The following is a 21,739-nucleotide window of genomic DNA, read 5'->3' on the forward strand; positions in this document are numbered from 1 at the left end:
TGGCAACTATTGGCCTTGCTGGGCACAGACAGCATGAGTGGCTGTACAGTGACAAATGCTGGCTTCACTTGGCACGGACAGCACAACTGTTCTTACAGTAGCAAATACTTGCTGTCCGGGCACATAAAACACATTTCCTTACAGTAGTGCTTACTAGGCACAGCCAACACAAGCATTCTTACAGTGACAGATACTGGCTTAAATGGGCACAGCCAACAGGAGTGCGCTTACAGTAGAACATACTGGCAGTACTGGTTCTACACAGCATGGGTGTGCTTACAGTGCAATCTGAGACTAGCCAGAACAGGACTGTTCTTACAATGTCAAATACTGGTTTTACTGGCCTTAGTGGGCACAGCAAACACGAGTTTTCTTACATAGGCAAATGTGGTCCTTCCTGGCACATCCAGCAGAAGAATTTTTTACCATGGGAAATGGTGGCTTTATTGGGCACAGCTAACATAAATGCTCTCATAGCAGCAAATACTGGCATTGTTTGTATTCAAGCATAGTTCCATCGGACTCCCAGAAAGGGAGAGCTATCTGGATGGGGCCTGGAGGGATACAATGAGAGGAGAGTGGTCACTCACATAATTGAAAGAGATTATTAACGAGTTCATAGATGGTAATAACATGTCTGACACAGAGATGTAATCAATGGTGGATTTACTAGTCCCATTTCTCTGGGTGTAGAGGCCTGGTATGTCCCCCATACCCCCGAGTGTGGCCATTTACTATATAGAAGTTCCAGTGGGATATAAACTCTTCCCATCGGATACTCTCCTATTAAGGTTAGAACCTGGAAGGACCCTCGTACCTATAGTTTCAGAGTTAGATAGCTAAGGACAGAAACAATTCGAATCCCCCATGATGATTATTTTATTTATTTATGGTATTTGTCTACCCAAGGGTATCTCAGCGTTTGTTACAGACAGTAAAAATATATGCATGGGAACATTGGACCAGCGACTGTCCGTTGCAACTGGGATCATTTGTATTTATGAAAGAGCCATGTTTTGACTAGTTTTTTAAATAATAAGAGTGGGGCCAAAAGAGCAATGCCAGGTGTGAACCCCTCCAAAGCTTCAAAGAAACTCTCGTCAGCGGTTTTAACGGGGTTCCAAAATACGTTAACAAGTAAAAAATGAGCTTTCCCTGCACCCGACGGTGAAGGCCATAACAGCCTTACTGCCAGAATGCGATCACAAGCCTTGACCCATTCCCGAGACCAAGGGCACAAATAATGGTCAACACTGGTTAGTAAGGCCCCGGAGGGACGACACTGAGGCCCTTTTTGGCCTTTCTTAGGGAGTTGGAAAATCGCTCCAACGGGACCTCTTGAAAACAAAAAATATCAAAATTACTTCAATCAAAAGCATCAGTAGACGACTTAATGAAAATGGCATGGCCTCTGCTGTTCCGTGACGTGAGGCTGGCAGAGAGGACGTTAAAGGCTACACGGATGGTTAGTACTCTTAGAATACTGGCATTATTAGGCACAGACATCATGATTGCGTTCTTGCAGTGCCAATACGGACATGTATTGGCACAGCCAGCGTTCAGCTGCCTTCCTACGGTGGTAAAACACTAGTCTCTGCTGAAGGCACAGGCCTGTATGCACTGTTAATATATATATGACCGCAGACACAATGCACAGAGTCCTCTATGGTACCTTGGGAGGAAGGGGCAGAAGAAAAGGTCCTTCAGAGTTCTGGGCGCATTCAGACCCAACTGCGACAGATGGGTGTAGAAGAGCTGAAGTGGATCAAACCGAAATGAACTTAGTAGTCAGTTCAGGCTCACAAAAGGGCGCCAAGATGCCGACCAAAGTTCCCTGTGTAAGGGTGACAGTGCACGCAAGTTGCACGAGTCAGGTTCCTGAATTAGGTAATGGCAAGGCAGAGTTCCAATAGTACGAAAGTCAGTATAGAGCCATACAGGGAGCCACAGTCTGTGAACAGCAGCCAGGGAGAAGAGGTGGAGGAGGCAAAGGTCTATCTGGACCCCAAATCTGTCATCAACATCCAGGGGGTGATTACCCCATCAGGTGGCTCGGCAAACCAGTCTGAAGAGATGATGTGATGTTCTACGTTACGCTATTGCAGACCTTCAAGCCAAGTTTCTTTTATCTAAAGGCGGTGTGGAACCGCTTCGTCAGTGTAGTGCTTCGAAGGGCACAGGAAGGGTTATTTCTTTTTAGTTAGTGCACTGATGTAGACAGGACTGACGTTATTCATAGCCTCGTTTAGGACACACAGAACTTTGAAATCAATCCTTTTCCTTCACAGGGAGCCAATGCAAGCCATCGTGGCAAAACAAATGTGGTTTATGACCAACCACAAAACATACCACCTTATTCTGAATCAGTTGCAAGGTGTGACCAGCATCCTTTGGGAGACCAAAGTACCGACTGTTGCAGTAGTACACACTAGACAGCACCACTCATTTGGTCCCTTCAACCTTGTGGTGCATATTAAGGCAAGCCAGTTGCATTTGCGCATGCACAGGCGGTAGTGATATGATTTAGATACCGCTCTGTTGAAGGATAGCTTGTGGTTGATGGTTGTTTTACAGTGACAATGCTGGCATATATTGTGGGCATCTTGAAAATATTCTTGTGTATTGTTGTTGACCTGGCATCTAAAGAAACCGTATTGGTCCTATTGATAATGAAAGACATTACCAGAAGGTGGTAATAAAGAAGAGCTACATGGTAAAAAGGGATCACCGTATTCAGGAATGACTCTCGTGTCAGCCGTTTCTTTTGCCATAAGAATTTCCCTTAAGCTAACACCCTCCTCAACGACTGGTTGTATATTGTATACTTACAAGAATCCAAAATGCCCTTGAAACCTATACACCTTTTATCCCACAACTATGCGCACAGCAACTGAAGCCATAGGCAGATATAATGAACACTGAGTTGCCAAACCGATATAAAGCTATGTCATGAAATGCTTCAGTGGCCGGCTCGACTGAACAGAAGTCCTCAATGCATGTCCTTGTGGGTCCTCATCGTGAGGCCGCCCGGCTAAAGCACTTCACCAGAACTCTCTTACCAGACAGTGACCTCTCTGCTGAAATAAGAGTTTGCAAAGTTTAGAGACCGATAGGATCTGAACTCCTCAATAACCTTCTACATGCTACAAAGCGATATTAGAAGTAAAACATTTTCAAATATAGGTTTTGTTTATTCCTCCCGCTTTATTACTTTTCCTGACTACAGCAATGCAATCACCCCTATAAAGATGTGATTCATGACTCATACTCTGTCATTGTGTTTGTTGGGCACTTTCTACTTTACTAAAACTATTAAGTATTCAATGTATAGTCATTGTATACTACACACCAGCAATGACCATTTTAAAACGTGTAAATGCATTGTTTGTATGCATTTTGGTTTGTATTTTAAAATGATAAAAACCCACCAAAATGAATAGTTATATTTCTTGTTGAAAACCAAACAGCACAGATGTTTAACTTTCCTCCGATGATAACCCATGAGAGACCACTGCAGGGCCTTGTTTGGGTAGTTGCCCTAGAATTGTTGTCACACTTTCTTTGCGTTGTTTTAGAGGTCATGGACAGCCTCTTTATTACAAATGGATTGTTTCATAAACACAGCCACCGGGGAACCCACACATTCTTCAGTTAACCAGCTGCAGGCATGCCTGCTATCACTCCTGCTTACCACGTCCCTTTGTAAAAACAGTCTTCACTGTATTGAAGGGGAGACCCTGCTCATCCTTTTCTGTACAATAATAATCACACTGTCCACGGGAACGGGTAGAAGTGGGCAGAGCCACTTTCAATCAAACGCGATCCTGATATCTGCTAGGATGATCAGGGAATTCAACCTTCTTTCTAGCCTAGGCCATATCTTGGGAGTTTCACTTGGGCTATTTTTCAAAAGAAAAGGAATGATCTTTTGGAGATGGGGAGTCGATGTGACACCAAAAAGGGCAACAAAGAGAGTACCTACAAACCGATCGGGATAAAAAGGGTGAAGCAAAGATAAACCTACAAAGCAAACCTTACAGCCACAAAAAACATTTATTGACAAAAACACATTAACGAACTACTAGCCCACTGCGGGCCTGCATTAAAAATATGAATGCTGATTATTACAGCGGATGCTCCATCTCTGAGCGATCAGGAGCACTTGGAGGGGTCCATGTGTAGAAGAAGATGCAGGGGTGTCCTTCTCATTTGGCGTGTGAGATCAGCATAGCGTGCTGATCTCGGCTTTGCTGCAGCCCCACTTGCAGCACATGCCAGCCACCCCCATGGAGTAGTCCCGTTTTCGCCGGGGGTAGTTGATCCACGGCAATCGGTCTGCCACTGCGGGAGGGGCGGCTCCAGCGCCACTTCTTGCCTTTTGGGACGCTTCTTCCACCTGACGGATATACTCGTTCAAGTCATCTGAGGCAGGTACATATGCATTGTAGTCTTCGTACACATTAAACACATCCTTTATAGGCTGGCGTCCAAAAGGCATACCGACTCTTGCAAGCTGCTGCTCCTCGTCGGGAGCCAAGTAGGGCTGCAACTTCAGGCTGTCCAGGTCTTTGTTGGAGGTCGCCTGAATGGAACCTGTTGGAAAAAGAAGAAAAAACGTGAATACACAACTTGCAGTGCATTATAATATGCAGGGCCATGACATCTCACATGCTTATCATAGTACATCATAGCTCCGCCCTGAAAAGAAACCTGAACAGTTTTCCAATTGATTACATTTATATAGATGCAAAGCAGAGAGCAATTGAAAAGTGTAAACACAAGGCACACAGGGAGGCTTTTAAGTGGGTTAAGAAATAGAGGGGGCGGGGGCCCATCTGGGAGCGTGTTTTATTGGATGGGCATGGCCTAAAAAGTACACAAACCATAGTAAGGTACGCACAAATATATAAATGCTTACATTTATATATTTGTTTGCGTGCCTTTACATTGAAGATACTGTCCAAGAGTCCTCACTGCGGGGATCACTGAATAGGACATTTGGATTCCCATGTAAACTGCCTGTTTTCAGCACCTGCCTGTAGCCAGGGATTCTATGGGAATTCATGGTAAATACCATCTGCAAAGCATATTTTTGTAGGCAGCATTTATATATTTTTTAGAAACAGAGAGTAAAATGAAAGAGTAAAGGTGATTTTGCATGTTTAACACCCCATTTTGTACATGTTAAAAAATGGACGTAGGCAGGAGACCCAACAGCATTTCAGTACCAACGCTGGCAGTCCTCTGCATGCAATTCACACTTGCTATAAAATGATCCACTATAAAACGACCCCCATAGTAAGAGTAAAGAGTTAAAGTGAGTTTGCCTGATTTCACCCTCTCATTTAATACGAAGTCTCGTAAATGTTTTAAAATGCTTGCAGGGAAACCCAGCAGCACAAAGGCTAACACTGGCAGCCCCTGCATAGAGTTACTACTTTTTGTAAAATAAACCTGTCGGTCTATAAAAAAAAAAAAAAGCACAAACGGTGCTCTGCATTTGCCAAACACTTTTTTACAAAATGAGACCATGCAAATAAATGCCATCTGCAAAGCATGATGTGTAGGCCGTGTATACCTCTTCCACAAAACATACTGTCAAATGAGAGGAAAGGCGACTTTGTCTGTGTTCACCCTTTCATTTTCCACTCCGTTTTGGCATGCGGGGGGACCCAACAGCGTGTAAAGGCCAACGTTGGGGGTGCCTTGCATGCAAGTACAACTTTTTGGAAAATTAGACTGTTGGTCTATAAATGTTGAATGGGGCGAAGTACGGGCCTTGGCTAGAACAGACAAGAATGTATTTCTGGAGTTATTTCGAGTCCTTCCAATTGGATACAACTACTAGCGTATAACCTCGGCATAACGTACATTTGTGTTGCTCTTTGGGGTTGATTTAAGACGTCAAGAGCTGCCCTGCTCGAAAGAAAGCATGCAGGTCTGGGCTCCAATGATTGGTGCTGTCCACGGTGCGAGTTAGGCAAGCATTGTGTTCTAAAGGTCACGCCGTGGAAGCTAAACAATAAAGCATGAGCATTTGTGGTTCAACGCCGTGTACTCTGGATGTTTTAATATTCTATTTCGTCAGTGGGGATCGCAAGTTCACTCAGAACTCCCCAAACATGGACTAATGGACCTTTGCAAGAGGGAAAGCTGGAGTTCTGACTGACCACCCAAGAATTTCCATCAATCTGGTGCCCTCTCCCGAAGTTGAATTTACCTTCAAGGCAGGCAAGGACTGAAAAAGTGTGCATTGCAAACCCTTTATCCCTTGCAGAAGCTAAAGGGTACCTTATTCCCCTACTTTTGGGGGAAACCTGCCATCATTCCCTTACATTATGTCATCTGAGCAGCCTTCCAGAATGGAAGGCAAGGGCACTTTTGTTCTCCTTTAACTGCTCCCTTGGGATTCGAACCTGGGCTCTCTTTTTAACACTCCTGTGTCCCATCTAGTTGAGCTATCTCGCTCGTAAGAGACTGCTTTTGTGAATAGACTGCTTGAGGCATAATGGCCATTAGAGAACAGCCACAAAACCCTGCTCTCGGCATGCGTTTGTCTTCAGCAATGAAGCATGAATTGCTGCAGGTCCAGCTGTCTGTGCAGGTAATGGGAGGGGTCGTTGGCTATAGTCCTGGCCCTTTCCCTTAAGCTGTGCGAATGCTGGGTGATTGGAGAGGGGAGGGTGCAGAAACCTGCATGCTGTGCGGCACAATGCCAAACTAATGGTGGTCATTTACATGCATTTGCTTTCACTGTGTTTTCTTCACTTTTGATAGTTTGTAAGACACAGCTTTGTGCAGTGAAGGAAAGGCAATGTTGCTGGAAGGGGTTTGAGTTGGGTGTGTGAGGGTGAGTATGCGGTTGTGGGGGAAGTAAAGGGAGGCAGGCCTCAGGGGAACACAGTCCCACTACCCCTGTGGCCTCCAGCGCAAGTGTTAATGACATTTACAGCAGATGCATCGCACATGTCCCATCTACCTTCCCTGTAGTCACACATTTCTTTCTTTGTTGCCCTTCCTCTCTTTTGCCCTCGGTGTATCACTCCCTTTACGATTTGATATGGGGACCGCCTGAGGGCTACGATTTTCTACCCAATAAATTGACCAGACATAAGAGCCAAGAGAGCATTCCTGTCATATGTTGCAGAGCTGAAAATCCACCTCAAATTTAAATCGTTCCCTTTAGGTGACAAGTGCATGACTAAATGCCAGCGGTTGCAGCAATGATGGTACACTTATCCCAAACCGACCACTGCATTGATTCACTGTGCACCAAATAACTCAACTTTTCATGTGCATCTTTGTGACCTGGCAATAATGGTTATGCTCTGGGACATGGATGGTGAAATATGAGCTGGGACATTCAGGGATGTCATTCAACAGGCTAAGTAGATAGGTTTTGGGAATGTGGACATCAGACATTTGTACATGGCCATAGCAAATAAGTAGACCGATGCCTGGGCTGTAAAAATTAAAGCTGCATTGGAGAATATGGACTAGGTGGCCACAGTGAAGAAAGCCCAACCACCAGGCCTGGCCGAAGATGTGTGGGGGCCCATTTCAACATGATGGTTGAGGACCCCCTTTGCTTAGAGCCGAAAACAGTCTGCTGCACACATTGAGTGCATACATTATAATGGAGAAAAATAAATACAGTCAAGGTTAATAGCTGCTGGTTATCACGAGACGGCCAGCTAGCTGGGAGCTGAAACACTAAATACCCACTGAAAAGCTTTACTTCCTTCTTGGTCAGGAAGTAGCTGATGTGGAGGAACCGTGTTAAAAGGCAATGAGGTGATAACTGGAGGGAAGTGATGACTGGAAGGGCTCTAGCAAACGCAGCGTGTAAGGCGAGCTCTACAAACCACACATTTACACTCCCGGACCAAGGTAATATAGAAAGGAATGTATGCATCCGGGAAGTGCACCGCAAGTGCTGTTGGCTGTAGGAGGCTGCACCAGATGCTGAAGCAGGACGCTGGGACGAGACTGTTTTGATCTATGTGATTGGTCATTATAACACAGTGGAAGAGGCTCCGCCCCCAGATTCGCCGGAAACAGCCATATTAACCCAGGCAGGCCATGCGCATTCGCACGCGCGTATCCGGGGACTGCACCGCGAGTGCTGTTGGTGGTAGGAGCCTGCAACGGACACTGAAGCCGGACGCTGGGACTGGACTGTTCTGAACTATATGGTGATTGTGGGGACCTTTATTGGATCATTATGGAGTCTTAGATGTCAATAATACAGCAATACTTACAGCACTAATATATTGCAATTTCATTTAGATTGGCCATTATAATGCACTGGAAGAGGCTCCACCCCCAGATTCACCGGAAAACAGCCATGTTAACCCAGGGCACGTGTATTTGCACACACATGCATTGCGAGTGCTGTTGGCTGTTTGCTGGCTTGGGGCGGCGGGCCACCTAGTGGTTGGCATTAGTATGGTTGTGCCGACTATTGTGAAAAATGATCAGAAAGTTGATAGATTATACTTATTCGTGTGTGGGACCAAGTTGTGTAATCTGAGTAAATTTCACTGTAGCTGTTGTGATAGAGTTGTGGGAAGTTAGCCACAACTAAAATCATGGTTCTTCATAATGAGGAAAAAAGAAAGGGCAGTCACGTCCAAAAAAGATTTATTTGCCGCTCCACTCATCTTTTCCAGTAGAAAGGACAGCATGACACAGGCTTTGGCACTTCCTCTGCCACCCGCACCTGTGGACGAAGTAGTGATCCTAGGCTCAGGAAGTTCAGGGGGACCCAACTTGATGCCCGAGGATAGGACAGATAGTATACATGTGGACTCTAATATGTTCCTACAGGAACTGATGGTTGACGAGCTCCATCTTTTGCTTCCTGAGATACACAAACAGATAATGGGTAAGGACGAAATGACGGGCATAGGGATAACCTCTGACGGGATGAACAGCTCTTTTGTTTAACAATCCTCTGATGTTCTCATCAGGAGAAGTTTCGCCCCTTCTCAGAACATCTACAGGAGGCTGTTGCAGGCGATACTAGCCTAACTTTGGCACGATACAAGGTGCCCTCTTTGTTGTTGAAGGAGGACACGCCACATCTTCTATATGCTGCTATACAAATCTTATAGGAAAAATTGTGCACCGAGTTAAAAGTGCATACTAGCTACCTGCAGGGTAGGATTCCTCTTTTCCATATGGACACGAGTCAGCCCCCTGTAGAAATTAATAATGATTGAAAAAGAGGTATGGCTGAGAGTGCCGGTAACAATTTAAGTCTGAGTGGATCAGAATCTGATAGACAGGCAGAATACACTCGTGGGCGGGAGAGAACACTCCGGGGAGGGGAATCGATCAGCCATACATCAAGTCAAAGAGGGGGAAAAAAAGGAAAGAATAGTGTAAACAAATCTTCAAACGCACCAAAAAAATCTAATAAGTAATCTCTGAAGTGTTTGAGAACATTGGTACAGTTTCATGTTAGTGATTGTCAACACGCAGAGGATCTAGTTCCAATTAGGGACGCATCAGAGATGGAAGTAAAAGGGGTTCTCCTCTAGGAGTGAATAGTTTTTATTGGATTGAAAAGGGATATAGTTGAGAATGGTGAGAAACCCAGAAGAATGATGTTGAGTTGATCCAAGGGGATTGTAGGGAAGGTCCAGATTCCTGATTGATGTTTTGAAACTAAGAGGATGGAGGAAGGGTCGGAAGCATGGGAATAGTACACAACCTGAAGTGGCCCTCTTCAATATATATTTAGAAGATCAACGAACTCTAGAACTATGAAACACAAGCAAGGTCCACAAACGCGGGAAGAGGCATTTAGTGAACAACATAAATCGCTTACAAATGTGTTATGGGAAAGTAGCCACATGGAGGTGGGGACCCAATCAGAGAAGGTTGGCAATATACATAGATACCGACAAAGGGCCTCATTATGACCCTGCCGGTCCAGAAACAACGGTAGTGGTAAACCCACCGCCACCTTTGTTTCCGGACCGGCAAACTACGAGTTCTGCAGGCGGGTGGTGTTACTGCTGCTAGGTCTGACCTGGCAAGAGTAAAGCCACCCGCCTGCAGACGCAAATGGAAACACCGGCACCGTTAATTACGGTGCCGGTTTTTCCATGGTCCGCATCCCCATGGAGTCCTATCGGACTCAATGGGAATGGGGAGTAACGTTTTTCCGCCTCCGGAATTACCGTACCACCGGGGCTGTAAAGCCCTGGTAAATCCGGCAAGTCCGGAGGCAGTAATTAATGCTGGGTCTGGCGGCAGCCTGCCGGTTTTTCCGGCACGGCTACCGCCGGACTCGGAATGAGGCCCAAAGTCTAGAAGGTGATAATATAGGTGATTCCAGTTGCAAGTTAGTAACATCCACTAATGGTTCCACACAGAGGGTGAAATCTGTGGGTAAGAGTGAAGGGCCGAAATCTCCCCTCCTGTCGGTAGGAGACATCAAGGAAATTGTGAAGACTATCCTTCGGGATGAATATGGGAACACCCTACAGTGGATGCACTGATTCCTCTCCCCTTAGTTGGGATGGACGGAGGGAGTTTAATCATTATTCCTAAAAATAAACTGGAAACCAGGGAGGAGAATATGGGAGATCACATACACACAGAAGGGACCAGTACATTGGGTATTAAGCAACTGATATCTGACCTGTCTAAGACAACAGAGGACTCTTTGAGGTGGGCAAAGGTAAAGACCCTCTTGAATTCCTGACAGAGGGAATTATGCATCCCCGGTGGGTAGACAGGGGGGATTTCAGACCCTGCCAAGCAAAGATGGTGGTAGAGTCTAGACCTGTGGAGGGGATGGTGAATACTATTACGACTCACATTGAAAGCACCTCTCCCCTGGGAATATACTAGAAAGATCGAAGCATGCATGAGATCCGGTTTTTCAGGATGAACCCAGCCACGTGCTTAACTATATATGTTCGATCAAGGTGGCCCTGACTCATTAAATTTTTCATGCGATAACGGCCCTTAGACTATTCACCTCTAAGGATTTGAAATGAATGGATTTTATCCATTTGACTCAGTATGCTCATGTGAGGTTTATGATCCCCTCTTGAATGGTGTATGAGGTCCTTCCGAATGAAGCATACAATCTGTGCAAGCTGGGCTATGATCTTTCACCATTCGAGAGGGGCCTAACAAGCACAACACATACACAGAATGAACGGGTAAGGGTAATGAGACAAACACAAACCTCTTTTAGAGGGCAAGGGGATATAGGTGTGGAGGGATTGTTGTGTGAGAATTGTCACTTAATAATGCTATTACTCAATTAAACGATCTCAAAGGCCAACTTTAGCAGGAATGTGAAAGGGTTTAGCGCTCTATGAACACACACTCCTCTTTGTAAATACCTGTGCACCTTTGCCATGATATGCCTGCAGGAGACTTGGTTGGTAGACCCACCTGTATTTGATGGTTATGATGGCTGAACCAGCAACTCAGGGAATTAGGGGGCGCCCAGCTGTGAGCCTGGTTATAGCAATCAGAATGGCTTTGGGCTTTAACATCATTGATCATTGGAGTGTGACTAACGGAAACTTAGCGGTGGGCGTGGAAGGTTTCAAAGGAATACTATGCAGATGGTTCCTATTGATAAATGTATATTGGAATTGATCGGGTAATCTGGATCAAACTATTAAGAAATGAAATGCCACATTAGAAAATGTGTTCATTACTACCCAAGGTGGCCAAGTAATAGTCACTGGTGACTTTAATCCGGAGTGCAACTCTTCAAGCTCCCTTGATCTTGATTATCTTGCATATAAAACCTCAGGGGAATTAGTAGCTATGTCTGTAGGTAAGCAACTGACAGAGAAGAGTGGGACTTTGGGCGAGAGCAGGAGGAAAAAGATACAAAGACAAATTTGGAACCAAACTTTGGAGGCCTAGGGGCTATTCATGTTGAATGAAACAAAGGAAGAAAGATCGTGAAATACCCCAACTTGGTATGGTAGAAATGTTTCATCTGTCAATGATTTTATGTTTGTTACCAAGTTGTTATTTGATGTAGTTTCCAACTTTGAAATTTGCCCTACAGCTCTCAGTGATCATAATAGCATGCTATGTACCACGCCAAGTTGGGAAAAATTGTACTATAAGGCGCAAAATTACCCTATACGGCTGAATACCAATGTGAAATGTAATTGTTTGATCTGGAATCTTGAAACAGAATAGGCTCATGTTGAGGGACTTTGACAGTTCTAACTGAGATAAAAGTGTCCACTTATTCCTCTAAATATGTGAACATATATTTGAAAACTGTGTTTAGCAACTTACATAAAGGTAAGGATAACTATAAAAAGGCAAATAACCATGTTCACAAGTTTGATTCTCAAGTTCAGGATATGAAAAGATATAACCACAGAGCGGTACATCAGACTAAGAAATCTCCTCTCACTAGATTACTAAAGGAAGAACGTATACAGAAAACAAACAAAAATTTAAAAATGGTGCTCAAAACACATTGTTATGGCATGTATCAATGAGACAGTGTGGCAATGATGTCTGTCTTGAAGGATCAGAATATGTGTAATTTCTGGGTACATATTAAAGAACTTGAAAAGAAGTAAATAGTGGTACAAACTAATCCTATTTCGGAATTAGTATGGCGTAACCACTTCGGAGAGCTTTACTGTCCATTGAAGGGCATGGGCAATAGAGTGGTTAGCACAGGTTCACCTAGCTGGTCTTTAACAGTTGCTTTGGAAGATGTGGAGTGATTAATAAAGAAGGCTAGTTTATCTAGAGCCTGTAGTCCCAGTTTTTGGCTGATGTTATCTTTAAGCAAAATGTTGAACTGTGGGCCCCTATTATTTGTTTGCTGTTTAAGAACTTTGTGGTAAAGAAATTAACTCCTATCTCATGGAAGACGTCTTACGTCATCCCAATGTATAAAAAGGGAAGCAAGCTAGCACCGGCCAACTATCACCGATTGCGATCATGGATGCAGATTACAAACCTCATTGATGTTCGAGAAGATTCAAGCGTGGTGCACTCTTAATCACATCCTAGATTACAAACAAATGGGTTTTAGGAAAGCCATGGGTACTGACTGTGGTGGCCTACTTATGTTTTGTATACAGCATCTAGCTTGGAAAGAGAAATCCTCTTCAATATATATCGCTTCAATGGATCTTTCCATGGTTCTTGATATGGAGGAAACTCGATAAACTGGGATTACCGGAAGGTCTGCTAAATATAGTAATGTACCTGCATGAGGGTCCCTGTATCCAAATCAGGCTTAATAATGAAGGACTGCTGTCGAGACCCATAATGTCAACAAATGGCCTGAGACAGGGATGCATATTGGTGCCATGCCCTTTTAATACATATGTGTCAGATATTGGTGATACACTTTCTAGAACTTACTTTGGTGCACCGAAAATCGGGGGTATTAAAATTGCCTGTGCTTCATATGCGGATGACTTTGTTATTTGATCATACTGCAATTGGCTTTCAGAAGCAAATTGATGCCTTAAATAAATATGTTAGGTCTAATGACTTACGTATCGACCCGCAAAAAACTGTTATTCTAAAGATGAGCAAAACAAGAACTAAAGGTACATTCTCATGGTTCCTTAACCAAAATAAATTAGAAGAAAGAGCGGGTATGATCTACTTGGGTTTCTCAATTATTACACATTTATCCAAGTGTTTTATAGGAATTACTTGAGGAATAAAATGCAGATGTTGGTCGCCCAGTTGAAAAAGGTGGATAATAAATATGGAAAATACTCTGGGCCTCATTACGACCCTGGCGCTAATGGGTTAACGGAGCCGTAAAAGGCTGTGGTGCCGTTAACCCATTAGCGCCTTACTATGAGGTCCCTTTGCGGGACCCGACCTGAACGGCTGGTCTAGACCAGCCGTTAAAGTAGGGACCCGCAAAGGGACCTTGGTGCTAAGTACGGTACTGCAATTTGCAGTACAGTACTTAGCGCCTTCCCCAGTCCCATTGAGCCCTATGCGGCAAAAATGGGAATGGGGAAGGGCCAATGTTCAATGGGGAATTACCGCCCTGCCAACCTTGGAATGGGGCGGTAATTCCCCATTGAACATTGGCGGACTCGTTACGATACCGGCACCAACCATGGTGCTAATTAGATAGAATGTATGGGGTATACTGAGTGGATCGAATAGATGTGAGTACATAGAGTGGATGGAATCAGATAGAGTGGATGGAACTGACTAGAACTGGATTGAGTGTATGGAGTGGACTGAATAGTATGAGCGGAATGAATGGAATAAATGGAACAAATGGATATAACTGGAGCGAATGGATATAACTGGATGGTGTGGACGGAATTAGATAGAATGTATGGAGTATATCGAGTGGATTGAATGGATGGAAGTGCATAGAGTGGATGGAAGTGACTAGAACTGGATTGAGTGTATGGAGTGGATTGAATAGTATGATCGGAACGAATGGATGAAGGTGGATGGAGTGCATGGAGTAGGTGGAGCAGATGGAGCGAATAGAGCAAATAAGTGTGTGGAGCAGATGGCACAGATGAATGAATAGAGACGATGAGTGGATGGAGTGGATAAAATCTACTGGAACTGGATGGAGTGATTAGAAGTGGATGGAGTGGATGGAATATATGGAACGGGTAGGTTAGATGTAATGGCTCGAGTAGATGGAACGGATTGAGTGGATATACCAAATAGAATAAATAGAATAAATTGAATGGATCGAATGGATGTAACAGATAGAGTAGAAGGAGCAAACAGAATGGATGGAGCAAAAGAATGGATGGAACAGATAGAGTCGACAGAATCAACTTAGTAGATGGAACGGAAAGAGTAGATGAACAGACACAGTGGATGGAACGGATAGAGTAAATGGAACAGACCGAGCGGAGGGAACAGACAGAATAGATGGAACAGACAGAGTGGATGGAACGGATGCAATGGATGGAACGGATGCAATGGATGGAACGGATACAATTGATGGAACGGAAGGGTGGATGGAACGGACAGGGTGGATGGAACGGACAGGGTGGATGGAACGGACAGGATGTATAGATCAGACTGAGTAGATAGAACGGATAGAGTGGATGGAATGGAGGAAATTGATAAAGCGGATAGAATGGATAGAGCGGATAGAGTGGATAGAACGGATAGAGTGGATAGAACGGATAGAACAGAAGGAGGGGATGGAGCGGATGAAACGGATGGAGCGGAGGGAAAGGATGGAGCGGAGGGAAAGGATGGAGCGGAGGGAACGGATGGAGCGGAGGGAACAGAGGGAGCGGACGAAACGGATGGAGTGGATGAAATTAAATGGATAGAGTGACGGTGTGGGCAGAGTGGATCGAAATAGATTACTTGAATGGAGCTGGATGACATGGATGAAACTGGACGATTGGATGGAAATAGGTGGTACTGGATGGAAATGGATGAAACGAACGGAATGGATGGAGTGGATTCAGTGACCTAATGGATGGAGTGAATAGGCTCAGATGACATTGATGAGACTGAACAGAGTAGATAGAACTGGATCGAATGGATGGAACTGGACAGAGTGGATGGAATTGTTGCCATATATCTGCTATATACGCTATATATCTGTATCTCCGTACATATCTGTATCCCGTACATACCTGTATTGACCCTGTCGCTATATATCGGTATGCCGCTAAGTATGTCCCTGCCGTCCTGTCCACGTGCATTGTCTCAGGTGCTTCTACTAATAACCACCATATCACACCACTAGGCTTACTCTCTACCGCACACCATCACTCAACTAGAACACAGCTATACCCCTGATAATTCGGGCCTAGCTGTTCACTTACAAATACAACCCCATGAACACATCACCCTAATAAAACACAACTAGCTGAGCACATTCCAGCCTAGCTGTTCACATAGGCGTTCCTCAGGCCTAACGGAGCCAGAACCCAGTCTGGGTGTCCACCCAACAGAATGCACACATCCAACTGATATCTTCTCCTCCATACCTATCGCTAGAAAGCAGCTTTCAGCCAACAACTACACCAGCTGCACACATATCCGGTGCACCCATGCACCATACGACACTATCTCTCTCTACTGACTTGACCTACGGTCCCGAGGGCATTCAACCTACCAGCACTTTGAGGTCATATGTCAAATATTAATAAATGAGACAAGTTATATGCATATCCAATCAATCAATTGGCAGGTTATCCCAAGGACTCACCGTTACCTCTTCCTCTGACAGACCCCCTTTCGGTAGTGGAAAGCTCTTCTTGTTCCAAATGGAGAGAAGATAATGAAAGCCTCCCAAGTACCTCTTCCCCCTCCCGGATAAACCAGGTAGAAGAAGAAGTCCCAGGGAAACCCTCTGGGGAAGAAAACCCTGTTCCGAAGGTAGCGGTGTGTTGTCCTCCGTTGCAGTCGGGGATTTCGGCGAAGTCAGGAGGGCGTTCGTCTTTGAGAAGAAGAAAGAGACTGGTAAGTATCAGAGTGAAAACTGAGGGATAGAATGTAAGGTAAGAGGAATGTGGATTACCCTTAAACCGGAACAATAGGGGGAAGATGGTGGTAGTCAGAATCTTCAGAAAACCTCTGAGAAGCAATCGAGGCGGAGCTAAGATCTGTCTTGATGGTGCAGAGTCTTGCCAGTGTGTTCGAAATGCCGGTACGTGATGTGCCTGTTACTAAGCGAAGAAGAGGATAATAGTAAGTTGTGAATGTTAGAAAAAGCGGGATTGGAGGTAATTGGTTATACGGGATTGGGATGAGGCTTACCACGGTCCGGAATGGGACCGGATGGCAAAGTTGGTTGATGAAGAGGAGGAGACCGCGAACTCGGAAAACAAAGAGGTAGTTGGAGAGACTCTAGAATTTGAAAACAGGAAGTTTAGAAGCTGAAGACAGTATTTCTCAAGTCAAATTCTAAGACCTAGGAACGAACTTACGTAGCGTTGTTAATGAGGAGTAGCAACGCAACGCCGTGTTGATCTCCGGGACTGATATACCCACCCTCGGGTAGGGAGGCAGTACTTCCGGGAAATCAAGGTGTGCTGAGGCTAGACCCGCAACTCCAGTTACGGCGGCCATCTTGGTAGTAGAAATGGCTGACACCCGCCGTCCTATGGTCCATCGATGCCACAAAGCCCAGCGTCTCCGAAGGGGCGTGACAGTATGCCCCCTCAAAGGCCCCGGGCCTCCCGGTTTGGACGGATGGGACAAAAAGAACCGGCGGACCAAAGTAGGAGCATGAACCGCCGATGCCGGTTCCCAAGAGCGATCTGCCGGAGAATAACCCTTCCAGTCAATCAAGAACTGTAGATGACCCCGGAAAATGCGTGAATCGCAAATTCCCGCCACTTCATACTCGGGACCTGTCGGGGTGATGACAGGAGAGGGTAATCCTTTCCGTGCACGGGAGAAACGATCCGCCACGTCTTTCTTCAACTGCGAGACATGAAAAACAGGATGAATCCTGGACCAGGATGAAGGGAGATTGAGCTTGAAAGCTGATGACCCTATACGCTTCAAAACGCAAAAAGGGCCGAAATATTTCGGGGACAATTTGGATGGTACCAGATGACGAGGCAGAAATCGAGATGCCAACCAAACCAAGTCTCCTGGTACCAACCGCGGAGCTGGAGTGCGATGTCTGTCAGCAGAGCGTTTGACCCGGATCTGGGCCTCCCGAAAGAGAGGTCTTGGCTGTTCGATGTCCCATCTGGATGGCATCAATGAGAAGATCCACATCGGGAAATTTTGAAGTGGAGACCGGACCGCTGGGAAAACACTGAGGATGGTATCCGTAGGAGCAAAAAAAAGGGCTGAATCCCAAGGCTGAATGTCGAGAGTTATTATACGCGAATTCAGCCAAAGGCAACAAGGAACACCAGTTATCTTGTGAGGAGGAGATGTAACAACGCAAATATCCCTCAAGGGTCTGATTTAGGCGTTCCGTCTGACCATTTGTCTGCGGATGGAAACCTGAACTCAATGCCCGGGAGATATGCAAACTCTTGCAGACTTGCTGCCAATAGCGAGATGTATATTGTGAACCTCGATCAGAAACAATGGTCTCAGGTAATCCGTGAAGGGAAAAAATCCGTGAAAGAAAAACTCTTGCCATCTGAGCTGCGGTGGGAATCCGCGGAAGTGGAACGAAATGTGCCAATTTTGTGAAATAATCGATTGTGACCATGATTACTGTACAACCGTCTGATGGTGGCAAATCAACTATGAAATCAGTGGAAATCATTTGCCAAGGACGGTCCGGGATCAGCATTACTGAGAGGAGTCCTGAAGGGGCGTTTCGAGGGCATTTTGACTGCAAACAGATAGCACAAGCGGACACGTAGTCTATGATGTCTTGAGTCATTTCCGGCCACCAGAAGTTACGTTGGATCAACTCTTTAGTATTAGCCACACCTCGGTGACCCGCTAGGTATGAGTCGTGACAGAGATTTAGAACTGTCTTTTGTAGTTCACTCGAAGGGAGAAAGAGCTTCTTGTCCTTATAAGCACATCCTTGGACCATGTTGAGTTTCCAGGTCGCCAGAAACTGTGGATTCAACTGAATAAATTGCAAAGTGGAGTTAGCCACGTTCTGTAAAAACGTGGTAACTACCTGCACGAATGTGGCTCTGGGAAACAGAGGTTCCGATCGAAAAGGCGTAGAAGAGGTATAATCCTTTCTGGACAATGCATCAGCCTTGAGATTGACTCTCCCGGGAATGAAGGTGAAAACAATCTCATACGGTGAAAAGAAGTGTGCCCAACGTGCCTGCCTGCTATTTCGGGTCTGAGCATACTGTAGGACGCGTAAATTACTGTGATCAGTCCTGACCTCAACTGGGTGTCTTGCCCCCAGGAGAAGATGTCTCCACTCTTCGAATGCCTTTTTTTATAGCTAATAGTTCTTTTTCTAGCACTGAATAGTTGATTTCAGAGGGAGACAGTGTTTTAGAAAGATAGGCTATAGGACATTCTATTCCTTGATCATTTTCTTGAAGCAGAACGGCCCCAAGGGCCTGATGAGACGCATCCGATTCCACAATGAACTTCTTGGTTTGATCTGGAGTAATCAGTATGGGTCCTGTGAGAAAATGTTTCTTCAGGTTCTCAAAGGCAATTTGTGCCTCCCCGGACCAAAGGAATTTTACATTCTTTTTAAGAAGTGTCGTCAGCGGAAGTATCTCTTGCGAATAGTGTGGGATGAAACGTCTGTAGAAATTGGAAAACCCCAGAAATCTCTGCAGATCCTTAATGCAGAATGGTATAGGCCAATCTGTAATAGCTGATACTTTTTTAGGGTCCATGGATACCCCATTTGCAGAGATTATGTACCCTAGGTAGGCAACCTGGTTTCTGTGAAACTCACATTTCTCTAGTTTGCAATAAAGGTGGTTGTTGAATAGTCTCCGTAATACTTCTTTCACGTGCTGACAGTGTTCTGATGGTGATGAAGAAAAGACCAGAATATCATCTAAATAGACAATAACTGTGTGAAGAAGAATGTCTGAAAAGAGGTGGTCCATAAAGCGTTGGAAGACAGCGGGGGCGTTGGATAGGCCGAAAGGCATTACTTTATATTCATAGTGTCCCAAAGGAGTACGGAAAGCTGTCTTCCATTCGTCGCCAGCTCGTATACGAATGAGATGATAAGCCCCGCGGAGGTCCAGTTTTGTAAAGATGGTAGCTCCTTTAACGGCTTCTAATATATCTGGGATGAGAGGCATAGGATAGCGATCCGGGATGGTGATCTTATTTAAGCCTCGGTAATCTATACACGGTCTGAGTTCCGTAGAGTCTTTCTTTGGGATGAAGAACAAAGAAGCCCCAGCTGGTGAGGTGGATTCTTGAATAAGTCCATTGCAAAGATTCTTTTGAAGATATTCTTTAAGAACCTCACGTTCCCGTCCAGATAGGACATACATGCGACCGAAAGGAATCGGTGCATCTGGAACTAGTTCCAGGGCGCAGTCATCTCTCCGATGTGGGGGTAGTTCAGCATATTGAGATTCGGAGAACACTGTCTGATACTGTCTGTATTCAATGGGCAATTCCTGGATATGGTTCAATACAGAGATGGAACCCGGATTTTCCAACATGGAGATTGTGGGACGAAACCCAACCGCACCGTCCGAAAGACAGTGCGTCAAACAATGTTCAGATCCCAGAAAAACCGTGCCCGCCTTCCAATTGATGTATGGATTATGAGCACGAAGCCAGGGTAGTCCTAGAATAACTGGATAGTGGGCTGTACGGATTACATCAAAGATAATGGATTCTTGATGGGAGGAGATATTCATCCGCAAAGGTATAGTTTGTTCCTTTATGGGACCTGATGTTAACGGACTACCATCCACGGACTCAACTGGGATTGCCAAGGTCTTGACTGAACATGGTATATTATGAGCGGTCTTCCAGAGGGTATCAACAAAGTTCCCTGCGGCCCCACAATCTATTAAGGCCGTGACCGGAATGGGGTCTGTATCTCCCCATTTGATCTGGACATGTAAGGCCAACATAGTAAGATCGGGGATCTCCGTAACTTGGGAAGGTCTCAGATAAGATGAGGAACCGTTTACTGACTCCCTAGCCGCGGTTCCCCTGGCGGTTGGGAGATGGCGTTTCCCTGACTTTTGGCTGGGATAAGAGGACAATCTCGAATTGCGTGTTCCTTGGAACCACAATACATACACAGGCCCTTGACTCGACGTCTATGACGCTCCTCTGGAGTAAGACGACCTCTGGTAGTCCCTATCTGCACAGGTTCATCTGTTTGTGATCTTCCTAAACTAGGAGGGTATGTCATAGGTGGTCTCATGGAGCGGCCACGACGACGTTCCTTCACTCTTTCTTGCAGTCGGTAATCCATCTGCATAACCATGGTGATCATCTCTGCCAAATTCGGAGGTTTGGGTACTCGGGAGATCTCATCCTTTAGCTCTTCGTTTAATCCTCTGCGGAATATCGTGATTAGAGCATCGTCCGCCCATGACGTACCAGCTGCTAACTGCTTGAAATTGGTGATATAAGACAATAGATCTTGAGATCCTTGTTTGTAATCTAATAACTGCTCTTGGGCTGAAATCGTGATTTCCTGACGGCTGAACATGGCTCGAAGACTATTCAAAAAGGCAGGATAAGAATCTAATAAGACATTATTGGTAGTAACAAGAGGCGTGGCCCATGCTAACGCGGACCCTGTCAAGTTTGCAATCATGTGTCCTACCTTATCACGGTCGCTTTGAAAAAAGGCTGTCTTGAAAGAGAACTGAACGGTACAAGCCTCGATAAAAGTCTTGAGTTTATGAGGATTACCATCGTATAAACCTCCTGGGATAGGACCAGGAGGCACTTCGGACCAGCTAGGGACTCTGCCTGCCTGTTGTCGGAGGTAAGCATTCTCTTGTTTTAAAGAATGCACTTCATCTGTCAGAGCCTTTACTGCAGTCACTAATTGCTGTTGTTGTGAGGCGTCCATGTTTCTTAGTAACCCTGAATCCCTGAGACAACCTGCTCAGATATACTTTATATTTTCAGGCGTTGCTAACTGTCAAATATTAATAAATGAGACAAGTTATATGCATATCCAATCAATCAATTGGCAGGTTATCCCAAGGACTCACCGTTACCTCTTCCTCTGACAGACCCCCTTTCGGTAGTGGAAAGCTCTTCTTGTTCCAAATGGAGAGAAGATAATGAAAGCCTCCCAAGTACCTCTTCCCCCTCCCGGATAAACCAGGTAGAAGAAGAAGTCCCAGGG

General features: G+C 45.2%; 1 protein-coding gene across 1 annotated transcript in view; it reads right to left on the minus strand.

Moving 5' to 3' along the window:
• Positions 1–4,034: 4,034 nt before the first annotated feature.
• Positions 4,035–21,739, minus strand: part of LOC138510394 (relaxin-3-like) — a 43,508-nt gene continuing 25,803 nt past the window's right edge. The window contains exon 2 of the mRNA XM_069626011.1: positions 4,035–4,593. Within this exon, the coding sequence (XP_069482112.1) occupies positions 4,223–4,593 (371 nt within the window). The 3' untranslated portion in view covers positions 4,035–4,222. The remainder of the gene's footprint in view (positions 4,594–21,739) is intronic.

Source organism: Ambystoma mexicanum, chromosome 6p (assembly GCF_040938575.1).
Source record: "Ambystoma mexicanum isolate Mex_15411 chromosome 6p, UKY_AmexF1_1, whole genome shotgun sequence".
Lineage (NCBI taxonomy): Eukaryota > Metazoa > Chordata > Amphibia > Caudata > Ambystomatidae > Ambystoma > Ambystoma mexicanum.